This window comes from Ictalurus punctatus, chromosome 22 (assembly GCF_001660625.3).
Source record: "Ictalurus punctatus breed USDA103 chromosome 22, Coco_2.0, whole genome shotgun sequence".
Classification (NCBI taxonomy): domain Eukaryota; kingdom Metazoa; phylum Chordata; class Actinopteri; order Siluriformes; family Ictaluridae; genus Ictalurus; species Ictalurus punctatus.
Window position 1 is genome coordinate 2,973,976 of NC_030437.2, and position 12,919 is coordinate 2,986,894.

Below are 12,919 nucleotides of genomic sequence, written 5' to 3' on the forward strand. Positions count from 1 at the left end.
TTTATGTTCATTAGCTGAGTAACTGCAAAAAAAAACAAACATGATAAATATTTTTGTTGGATTATTATTTTTTTATTGAATTGAATTTAAATTAATAATCTCAATGAGCATTAATTTAGATGGCTCGTAGAAAATGTGGCACAACATACATTACAAAAAAAAAAGTTTACTATAACTTGAGTAAATAATTTGGGTTTTTTTTTTACTACCACTGTATAGTTCCCAGGTTATACACTATATGGCCCAAAGTATGTGGACACCTGACCATCACCATCATCCATATGTGGTTTTCCCCCGAAAGGGTGCCATCCATCCATCTTCTACCGCTTACTCCTTTTCAGAGTCACGGGGAACCTGGAGCCTATCCCAGGGAGCATCGGGCACAGGGCAGGGCGCAATCACATACACAATCACACACCCATTCATACACTACGGACACTTTAGACTTGCCAATCAGCCTACCATGCATGTCCTTGGACTGGGGGAGGAAACCGGAGTACCCGGAGGAAACCCCCACAGCACGGGGAGACCATGCAAACTCCACTCACACATGGCCCCAACGGGACTCGAACCCCGGACCCTGGAGGTGTGAGGCGAATGTGCTAACACCGTGCGCCCCCGAACCACTTTGAAATTTGACAAGTATGTCAAGATGTCAAGTATGTCAATTTTGAAAAGAATGTCTCTTTGTTGTAGATTTACAAGTTCCCTTCACTGGAACGAAGAGGCCCAAACTTGTTCCAGCATGACACTGCCCCTGTGCACAAAGGTTAAGGTTTGAGTGGAACAACTCAAATGTCCTGCACAGATCCCTGACCTCAAGCCCGCTGAACCACCTTTGTGTTGGATGAATTGGAACACCGACTGCACCCAAGGTCTCCTTATGTCAGTATGAGCACTAATCCCAACCACCATGCTCCAAAACCTAGTGTAATGCTTTCCCAGGAGAGTGGAGGTTATTATAACAGCAAAGGGAGGACTAAATCTGGGACAGCATGTTCAACAAGCACATACGGGTGTGATGGGCAGATATCCGCATACTTTTGGACATACACCATCTTGTCATTTGGGAGCTACATCCACGTGAGAATGTAAGGAATACCCTAAGTACCTATTTGATCAATTCATAAATTGAGCTGCCTGAAGAAAAGAGAGGACCTGAGACTAAGTCTTGGTAAATAAACTCTTAAAAGATAATAGGCTATATATATATATATATATATATATATATTAAAGCACTTTCATGACTTTTCTCAAGTTCTTAAACTCACTGTCGCTGTAGCACTATTATGCGCTTCAGTTCTCTCATTTACAAGCACTGAAAGTTTTAGTTTGAAATAACGCCGCTTTATACAACACCGCACTCTTGCGGTCAATCGCGGTAGTACAAGCTGGGGTATTGCTCAGTTTAAAAAAAAAAATAAATAAAAAAAAAACCACAACAACAAAAATCCATTTACATTGTTCTTCATAACAAAAACAGTAGAAAATGGAATGGATGAATATCAAAATCAACTAAATCAATACTTAACAATATTTAAAGACCATAAATAACATTTACAATTTTACAAAATGCTTACATTCATTACATATTTAGACTTATATAGTACAAAAATAATAAATAACACTCAAAGTCCAATTTTGTCCCTGCAGTGCTTGAGTAAAGAAAAACAAAACAAAAAAAAAAGGACAACATACAACTCCATAAACAAGAAAAGCACTGCAGTAGACCTTGTGCTTGTTTTCAGTCTTCTTCGTATCTGAAGTAGCCGTTATCGACAGCTCGTGCGACGATGTTTTCTGCAGAAAACCTCTGGTTCAGACTAAGCAGGGCCTCGATGAGGCTGATAAAATCTGCCTTCATGCCTTCTTTCTCCATCCAGATCTTCAGCAGCTCGTACACTCTGTCCTCGGGTAAAGACCAAGATGCCTCTGCGGTCCTTATGGCGTTGTCGCTCAGGCCAAGGAGCCTGAAGAAGCGTTTGTGGTAGTTCACGTCGATCTCTCCGAACAGGTCAAAGGTTTTCTTCAGGGAATCGTCTCCTGAGAGAGAAAAAAGGAACCAGAGGTCACACACTATGTAGGAATGACACAGAACTGAAGTATTCAATACATGAAGGAAGACAAGAACATACCGTTTAAAGGAACGAGCCTTCGTAGTTTTTCATCTTCCTGGTATGGAGAGAAATTGGGAAAATACTCATTAATGCAAACATGATTTCTTTCTAAATATGAAACTGGGATGAAAATAAAATACCCCACCCCCCTTGAGTCGTCATGAGGAAGGAATGCGTCCTGAATTTATTCACTTGACAGCAGTGAGTGAGTGGGTCACTTCTGACTGAAGTTGATTAGATTATACCGTTTATTACGGCATCACATCCTGTTTATGACGTTAAATGCACAAGTTTCTATTTTAAACCACTAACTGAGAAATGTGCCAAGGGAGGTGTGGTGCTACAGTACAGAAGATCAGAAAAAGGACAAAGAGCAAAACAACTAGCTAAGCAAAAGCTGGTCCTTTTTGTTTTTAAGCAGGGATGTAAAGGGACGAATTAAGCTGCACAAGAACACATAAGCATGCGCGCACACACACACACACACACACACACAGCTGTGCTAGCAAGAGTTAATACTGGTAGAGCCTGACTGATTGATATAACCATACAGTTGAGGAATATGAAGGTTCCAAGATGATGGAAATATTTATTATTATTTCTTTGTGTTAAATATCAGCACTTTGTTTCATTATTAGCTTTAGGTTCTCTGAACTGTCCACCATACAAGTCCCTGATTTAGTGGTTACTAATTTAGACCTGTGATTTGCAGCTGCACTGTCAGATCTACTGTTATAGAAAATTAATCAACCCCTTCGGACCAATTGGAGTCGAGAATTCAATAGTGGTGTGGTTTAAAGCATAGGGTTTTTTTTGTTTGTTTTTTTACATGTATTTCTAGAGGAAAATATTCATATACAATACTCATCACGATGATGAGTATTACCCACTGTGTGTCAACAGGTGGCGTCAAATCACCAAATATTGCATTATTCCACAAAAACTTGGCATGTTTTGTATGTTTTAAAAGTTCTAAGTTTATTTCATAAAAAGCCTGATTTTTTTTTTGTATTTATATTAAGGTTTAGTTGTCAACATAGTTTTTAAATGTTTCTACTGTTTAAGTTCAACTCGATTTCCGTTGCACTTTTATTAGCTTGGGAAACTTGAAAATCTGTAACAGCGAAGATCTGTATCAGTCAGGCCCGGGTTAACAAAACCACAGTCTTGTGGTAAAAGCACAAAAAACAGAAGCGCCTGTGTTATCGTTTGACATGGCAAGCGACTGCATGCATCAAACTTCCTGTATTTAAAAATAAATAAATAAATAAATAAATAAATAAACCTGATCCAAGAGGACACCATTCGTTTCAACAAACTTGTGTACAGCATTTCATTTGCCTACAGTAGCTCCTTTTGTATCTGTACTTGGATTGGACAGCGTTCTAGAAAGATGTGTTTTTTCTTACACGATCAATAAAAGGATCAATATGTCTGTCTGCTCTCTCTCCCACGCTGCCACTTTCACACAATCCAATCCCTCCTTCTCCTTCAATTCTCCTTTTCCCATCGTTTCTACTGTTTTATTTATACATCTAACCATATCCTAGTAATCATTTATATATACACACACACGAGTGGATAAAGAGGAAAGAGCTCCTCCATTCATCCATCAATGTCCCACCCGCCTGCTTCGAGTCTCTATCTTCTCCTGATTCTTCCTTTTCTTTGGTCTTGTCCTTCCTTATTTTTGTGTTTAAATGTAATCCATTCAGGTCTCCATCAGGACTTTACCCTCATCTACTCACATCCTTCAAGCAAGACTAAATGATATATGTTTGGCCATCTATTCCTCCATTCTATCAATCCATCCATCCGTTCATTCTATTCACCCATTTAAACATCCATCCTACAATCCTTCCATAGCGTTTATATCCACTCATCCGCTGATTCATTTGTCCATTCACTGATTTCTGTCTATCCATCTATCCATTATTTCACCCATACATCTATTCATCTCCTCCACCCATCTATCTATCCATCATCCATCTATCTGGTCATCCATCTAACCAACTGCTGACCCTTTCATCTGTCCACACAACTATACATCCACCATTCCAACTACCAGTGGTCTTACACATCTGCCCATCTATCCATTTACCAACGCACTCCATTCCACAATCAGTTTAACATCTCATCCACCCATGCATCTACCAGCCCTATCCAATCATCTACTAACCTTATCCAACCATCTATCCATCTACTAACCCATCTGTCCATCCCATAGCTGAAAATCATATCCACCCATGCTTTTCCCATCATTCTCATCCATTCGGTCTTTATATACATTGAACCAAATATCCATCCAACCTTCTATCCACATGGCTATCTTTCCGTTTTCGACCGACCAACTCATCAGCTGTTTTCCACCCATCTCTTTATATTTCATAACCTGTCCCTCCCCTGACATTCCTGCCTTTCGATTTTTTCCCCTTAAATTTATCCTTCTTTGTGTTTCTATCCGTCCAAATGTCTCCTCATGTATTCACAGAACACTAGCTGTACTCTGACTGCGAGCCGTGTTTGATGCCTGCATGCACTTTAGCTGCGACTCTCACCAGAGTGTTAAGCTGCCTCAGCAGCGAGCGGCTGAGGCAGTACTCGCTTGTCAGTGTGCACACAGGCAGGCTGGTCTCAGACGAAGCTGTGGTGGTGGAGAGGCTTGGGCCGAGCCCTTTATCCTCCTCGTCCTCACCCACCGGCTGTGTCGGATAGATTAATGGCTGGATCTGTGCTCCTTCCTCCACCACACCATTCACATTGTTCTGCTTCACCTCCTCCAAATCGCTGCCGTTTTCCTAAAATGAAAGAAGAAAAAAAAAATATATATATATATATATATATATATATATATATATATATATATATATATATATATATATATATATATATATATATATATATATATATATATATATATATATATATATATATATATGAAAATCCCCATCTCCTTCTCTTACACCTCCCTCCTCTTCCCCCAAAGAATAAAAAAAGCTTTTCCATAAACTTAGTTTACTTACTAAGCACTTATTCCACATTCCTCTTTGGCAGCTTGAGGTCACTGAAATTACACAGAGGAGTGAAAATATTGGTGCTGGTGAAAATTTTTCATAATTGAGCTATAAACCTGTGCAGAGGCCATTTCTTACATCCACCCGATGTTCTCCAGTACAGCAAACACCCGATGATCACGATGATCACGATGATGGCCACGACTGAGACTGAGACGACTCCCACTGCTTTTCCAAACACAAACACAAACACAATTTACATACATTTCCATCACGATGAGTAACTAACCCTGTATTATGAGACACTCCTACAAACTGCACAAGTGTCAGAGCTGCTGTCATAGAAAACTAATCAACACCTTCTGACCAATCAGAATTGAGTAGCGCTGTAGCATTTTGTTTATAGCGCACACAAAACGCACACGAATTCGAAAAAAGTGACCACACATGATTAAGTGTGACTGGCTGATCTAGTTTAAAATAAGCTCCGCCTTTTGTTGACCAAAGAATGTGCGACACTGCAAAATCAGGACGCATTACTAACTCCGCCTCTTAACCTAACCTTAACAATTGATAGCTGCATACAAAGTTGGCTTGTAGAATTTGGACATTGTGGGACAATCCGGGGTAAGATGGTGTGTGTGTGTGTGTGTGTGTGTGTGTGTGTGTGTGTGTGTGTGTGTGTGTGTGTTCCCGTGTATATGGGTACCTGTCAATGTGCTGGTGGAGGTGGGGCCTCTTTTTTGGCAGACGGTGTTTGAGTTAGCTGTGCAGTGTGCCACGACCTTCTCGTCTTCTTTACACCTAGATATATCAAACGACACGAGAACCAGAATCAGCAATAATCGCCAAGAAAGATTCACAAGCACGGTGTCGGACTTGTGAAAACTGATAATCGGTTACACAATATGTGTCAACATTATAAACACAATACGTTGTTATTGGCAAATCACAAAACCTATGTAAGTGTATCATGGCATAATTTATCATAATAGATATCATATCGCCCAGCATTAATCGCCATCAAATTTGATCAAATCTTGTAAGACAAGAAGCTATTACCCCTCCCCCCCACCAGTGGGTTTGGAAATTTTAAATTGTATACCCAAAGACCTGGGATGACTGGGTCTTTAAAGTTTAGCGAGTCTAATCACTTTTACTTACTGCTACATTGCGATTAAAAAGCCGTTGATGCCTGAAAGTCTTGGATTAAATGTTACTGCGTGTGACTATACAATACATCCTCACACTCTCATGCACACTCTCACCCATGCTCACGCCTTCATACGTTCACACAAACCCACAATGCAGAGGTGCAAGTGTGAACATACTTCCTGCACGTCTTGCAGACCTCACAGGCTTGATCCGGCAGACAGAAGGAACCCGCTTTACACCGACAGCGTGTGTTTCTGGTGCTGTTGCATCGCTCCACAATCTCCTCATCTACAGATAAAGAGATTGGCATCAAAATCAGAGCGCTGCGAATGGAAATGTAGAAATACTGAACGAGACGTTTTCCCAACATTAATTGTAATTATAACCGGGTAACAAGTATAACGCGTCATGTTAATTTAAAGAAAATTACTGTGGTGCAAGAGGAATAAAACACTTCAGGTGTTTTATTGTAATCTGCCTCACTAGTATAAAAGCATCCGGAAAATAAACGCACAAATAAACACACTTCAAATGGTGCGATTGTATAGCCTCGAGTTGAGTACCTGGGCGACACTTGGTACACATCAAACAGGTCTTGAGAAGTCCATTATCATGCTCGGTGTAAGTGTCAAAGTCGCATGGCTCACAGACACCTCTCTCAAACGGTCTGCTGCACGCCTCTTTGAGAAAAGTACCTACAAAAAAATTTAAATAATGAAATGTTTTAAAAAAGTGAATAAATCACCCAATGAATCAATTTGCCAAGGAAACCAAATCCTAGAAGATCTAGAACATTCATCATGCTTGTGTGAAACACTCTTCCCCACCGTGCATTATGGGAACTGTGACTCTCACCAGCTGGACAGTTGAGGCAGCAGATGTCATTGTTTATGTACCCCCCGCGGGCCCTGCAAACATCTCCTGGTGCCGTTCGGATCCCGCTGGAGCTCCAGGCCCAAATCCATAACATCAACTAGATAGCACAGATGCAGAAAATATTAAGTCATATTTACATGACCATGCTTAGTCACATTTTCTGATATTTAGTCAAATAAAATAAAATAGAAAAAAGATAAGAAAAAAAATCATCGACATGGTGAAGTTTTCTGTGAGATGTTTATTTAGCATTAACGTTTGAATACTTGAGTAAACGTCAGTAAATAAGTGAAGGAACTCTAGCCGTTGGAATGTAGCCATTATAAAGAAAAATGCTAATAAAATGACGCCCAACATGGCTTCTCAAATTACGCTAAATTTGCCTAAATGGCCGTCATTCAGAGGGGACTGTAAGTATTGGAACAGCAAGGCCAAAGCTATTGTTGTCTCTACACGGTGAAGACATTTAGGTTTGAAATCAAAAGATGGATATGAGATGATAGAGCAGAATTTCAGCTTTCATTCCCTGATATCCAATATGTCTAACAATATGTTTAACATGTCTAGATGTAACTATCAGGAAATGAAAGCTGAAATATTCACCTTTTGCTCTCAAACCCTAATGTCTTCAATGTATAGAGAAAACTACACAATTGGCCTTGCTGTTTCAATACTTTCGGATCGGACTGTACATAAGTTGTTTTTTTTTTCCTGTATGATGAAATAAGGCCCATTTGTAAACATGCCTGTAAGTGATGATAAAAAATAGGCCTAACATAAATGAAACAAAATGTTCGATGCAGGCCTTCACAGTCTCAGGAAAAGCATTCTTGCCCCATCTACTGGTAACTTTAATGAATAGCAGTTTTAAAAAATAAATTAATTAATTAATTAATGAATTTAAAACACACACACACACACACACACACACACACACACACACACACACATTTTTAACTTAAGTGTTAAAATTGACTTTGGGTCACAGTTTACTGTGAAGTAAAGTATAAGCGTGAAGTGTGACTCTGAACCCTGAACGGGATGATTCAAAAGGGTGGATTCAGATTCTAGCTTAGCTTGGGGCAGGGATGAGTTTTTGCAGTCAGAGATCTTCCATACAGTTGCATTTTTATAGACTATTCAAATATTAGGCTCTTTATTCTTTTATTCTTGAACTTTCCACCGAGAGAACACATTAAGTCCAAGCTGATATGATTTACAGTACAGACTTGCTTGTTTTTCACTTATTAAGACTTGGATTAAACTCATTTCGTCAGTCAAACATTAATAACTATAAGAACTCAATAATAATTACAACATTGGTAATAACAGACACACACACACACAAAAAAAAAAAAAAAAAACACACTACTCTTCTTTGCAAATTACTGAGTTAAGTGACCAGTCAGTTTCTGCTTCAATGTCTACAACTCCAACAAAAAAATGCATGCGATGTGTGACAACGTGTTTGAAGTTTGCCATTTTAAATACAAAACATATTTACACCATGCATTAACATGTACACTGAGTATACGGTTGTGTGACAGTGCATACACAGGTTTGTTTTTGAAGCTGACAACTGGACACGATTTTAATCTGCAACTTAAATCTGCACTAACCATTTTATCGTAGCACGTCTGAATTGACATGTAGCGAGTATAAACTTAGTCAGCAATACAATAAACTGGTTTAACTTAAACCAAAATACTGTGTGAATGAATAAATATATTCGTCATCCATTCACATGTGCATACCAAGATGCAATTTATCTCAGTCAATCCATCTACCGGCATGTTTTTGGGACGTGGAAGGAAACCCATGAGGACACAGGCAGAACACACACACACACACACACACACACACACACACACACACACACACACACGAGACACTAACCGAAGCTCAGGAGGCCACCATGTTACCCAAACCCATCACCCATATATGTAATTATTATAAATATAATATTCCCGTAAAGTGTATCTATAGATGTGGTACAGATATGTCTTTTGATACAAGTTATTACATTTGAGAACATCAGTAAGCAAAACAAAGACAAAAAAACAATGAAAATAAACTTAACGCTTGCATGTATAAATAAATATCCATGTGTAGGAATACCACGAGTACATAACGGATCAAACTGATCGTTATACCCGAAATTAAAGAAAAATAAAATCTTCCAAAGTGTTTGAAAACTTAACAAAAAAATGTACATACAGGTCTAAAATATTTAATAGATAAAACTTGAAATTACATATTTTATATATATATATATATATATATATATATATATATATATATATATATATATATATATATTTTTTTTTTTTCCCTGACATATAAAATTGTACACTGTTTAGGATGTTTGTATTATCTGAAGGTGATTTCAGGAAAAAAAAAAAAAAAAAAACACCAAAAAAAAAAAAAAAAAAAAAAAAAAAAAAAAAAAAAAAATGTTGAATGGAGACTGCAACATTTTTTCCTCCATTTTAATTTTGTGTAGTTAGGTTGTGTGTATGCTGTATATATATATATATATATATATATATATATATATATATATATATATATATATATATATATATATATATATATATATATATATATATATACACACACATATATACACACACATATATATATATATATATATATATATATATATATATATATATATATATATATATATATATACATATATATATATATATATATATATATATATATATATATATGTGTGTGTATATATGTGTGTGTATATATATATATATATATATATATATATATATATACACACACATATATACACACACATATATATATATATATATATATATATATATATATATATATACATATATATATATATATATATATATATATATATATATATATGTATATGTGTGTATATATGTGTGTGTATATATATATATATATATATATATATATATATATATATATATATATATATATACACATACATACATATATATATACATACATACATACATACATACATATATATATATATATATATATATATATATGTATATATACACATACACATACACATATACCCACACACACACATACATATACACACGCGCACGCACACACAAACACACACACACCATTTCCCCCACCTTTTCCTAAAAACAGCTTTAAATTGAGTGTCAATAAACGTGGACACTGTGCATGAAAGTGTTAACCTTAAATGTTAATTTACCTTAATCTTAGATCCCATACGTTCTGTAGGTGGAAACTTCTGTAATTAAAAAAATTAAAATAAATAAATAAATAAATAAATAAAATAAAAACTCCCTGGCTCCACCAAACAAGCCAAATATTAGTGTAAGCGTGTAAATGATGTGTTTATTAGCTAGTATGCAGGCAGACAGATCTGAGGAATGTACTTTCTAGATAAATAGGCTCCCGGCTGCTGTGTAAAACTAATCTGTGATCTAACAAAGCGCGTTTCGACACCTTTTTATATTATAAGAGTGAGCGGTTTAGTTTTCTGTGTCGTTTGTAGTGGAGTTTGACTCACCAGGTTGATAAAGTCTCTCATAATGATCCTTCAGCAGTCACGAAGAAAGCTTATGTGGTTGAACTCCACACTTCTACATTCATCAGCAATTTCATTCTGGAACAATGTCAGAAAGTTCATACGAGTTCGGTGAACTAAACACTGGAGGATGTGGTCAAGTCTGAACACTCCCCCCTCTTCACCTGCTTCATTCATTCTCTCGTTCTCACCTCACTTTCAATCCGGTCTACAACGCCCACTTCATGACTTCCGCTTGATTGGTTAAATCCTTGTAATCATTTAAGAATTATTATTATTAATTTTTTTGTAATATATAAAAAATATATATATTTTTTTGCTTTACATTTGATTCTTTCAAATGATTCATTTCTTTACAGTGAGTCAAATCATTTGACTCCCAAACAGCGTTTTTATTTCTTCTCTGCCTGTGTGTTGAACTGTTTCCTAAAACAGTCTAACAAAATAACACTACTGTGTACACTGCAAGGCTCAGAAAACAAAGAGTACTAATCTGTACTGTTCCTTGTGTACCTTTACTTTTAGTGGGAATGAAGTAACCCTTAATGATTTAAGGCAGGGGTTCCAAAACTTTTCCAGGGCAAGGCCCCCCAAACCTCATTAATATTTGACCGAGGCCCCCCTTTTGCAAGATGTCTTTAAAACACATTAAAAATACAGACTTCTGAATATATCCCCCTTTTTTAAAAAAAATAATAATTACATCTTACATCTTTACATTACATTAGGAATTGATTGATTGTGTGTGTGTGTGTGTGTGTGTGTGTGTGTGTGTGTGTGTGTGTGTGTGTGTGTGTGTGGTTGTCTGAGAGTGAGAAAGAGAAAACATACATTAATTTATTTTTCACACCAAATTGTTGAGGCCCCCCCGGGCGCCCCCTAGCTGCCCCCAAGGGGGCCGAGCCCCCAGTTTGAAAACCACTGATTTAAGGTACATAATAAGAACTTAAGTGCATTTTCACACCTGGCTCATTTGGAGCGTTTGTTTCGGAACCTGGTGCGTTTTTCTCCCTTGGTACGGTTCGATTAGACATATATGAACACTGCAGTCACACTCGGATCCGCACCAAAACAATCGGGCCAAGACCACCTCGTTCAGATTGCGAGGACAGCAATCCGACCCGACGGACCCAACGAACCAACCTGTATAGCAATGCTGAATGGTAACCATGTCATAACATGATGACATGACCAAAAAAAAGTGTTTGTTTTGCTAACGTTTTGCAACATGAATCGCGGTTTAAAGACGAGGTAAAACACCTCATTGAAATTTGGTCTGACGAACATATTTCTGAACAACTTTCAAAAACGCATTAAAAACACAGAGGTTTACAAAGTGTTTAGCGAGCATCTCAATGAGATGGGCTTTAATTCATCTGTGGAACATATAAATTTGATCAATTACAACAACTACAGCTAAAAAGAAAACCGTAATAAGTTCGAGGAGCTGCTGTCTATCCATCTGGATGGACAACCGCTTTGCGGAACCCTGGAACAGAACCAGGCACGCTCTGACCAATGAGAGGAGAGTTTAGTCACACGTGACTTGCATAAACACATTTTAGTACGCTTTGACATGTTGCCTTGTGGAAGCGAACCGAGCCAAGGAGAAAATACAATATTGTAACAATTTAAGTCCACGTTTTGGAATAAAGCACAGATCTACAGGTCTTAAAACACCCTAAGACTCACTTTTTTACATACTAAAGTTACAAAAGGTGCATGTTTGTGGGAGGTGGGAAGAAACCGGAGAACCCAAAGGAAACTTAGTTCAATTCATTTCAGTGAATGGACATATATAAATATAATTTCAGAATATAGATTTTAAATGTATGAATTTGTCCCTAATGTGCAAGCCAGAGGCGATGGCAGCGAGGAAAAACTCACTGAGACGATATGAGGAAGAAACCTTGAGAGGAACCAGAAGAGGGAACCAGTCCTCATCTGGATGACACTGGATAGTGCGATTATAATGAATTCCCTTTTATAACTGTGTACTACATGGTCAAATAGTGCAATTGTGTAACAGGAAATTCATTGCAGTTTTCACAAGAAGTCTGAAAATTAAAGCTGGTTCTTCAGTAAAGTTTTCAGTTTACTCATGCTTAAGAGTCAGCCACTGTATGTGTTGCGCAATCTCATGTGGTTGAAAAAGTTTGGGGAATACCACTCATCTCGAGGTGTAAATTAGA

The 12,919-nt window shown here is 37.3% G+C and overlaps 1 protein-coding gene across 5 annotated transcripts; it reads right to left on the reverse strand.

Moving 5' to 3' along the window:
- Positions 1-55: 55 nt before the first annotated feature.
- hdr (hematopoietic death receptor) lies at positions 56-10,867 on the reverse strand. Of its 5 annotated transcripts, none has more exons than XM_017451806.3 (11): positions 10,710-10,866; positions 10,389-10,427; positions 7,142-7,259; positions 6,850-6,981; positions 6,463-6,574; positions 5,841-5,935; positions 5,270-5,359; positions 5,141-5,181; positions 4,817-4,915; positions 2,136-2,172; positions 56-2,043 (listed from the first exon to the last, which is right to left on the reverse strand). In XM_017451806.3, exons 1-11 carry the CDS (start codon positions 10,728-10,730, stop codon positions 1,745-1,747), a joined length of 1,083 nt encoding a protein of 360 aa, XP_017307295.1. In that variant the 5' UTR covers positions 10,731-10,866; the 3' UTR covers positions 56-1,744. The 5 variants fall into 5 exon arrangements, with proteins under 5 accessions (XP_017307295.1, XP_017307291.1, XP_017307290.1 ...); XM_017451802.3 differs by having other exon boundaries at positions 4,676-4,915; positions 5,270-5,356; positions 10,710-10,865; XM_017451801.3 differs by having other exon boundaries at positions 4,676-4,915; positions 10,710-10,864.
- Between the last annotated feature and the right edge of the window lie 2,052 nt (positions 10,868-12,919).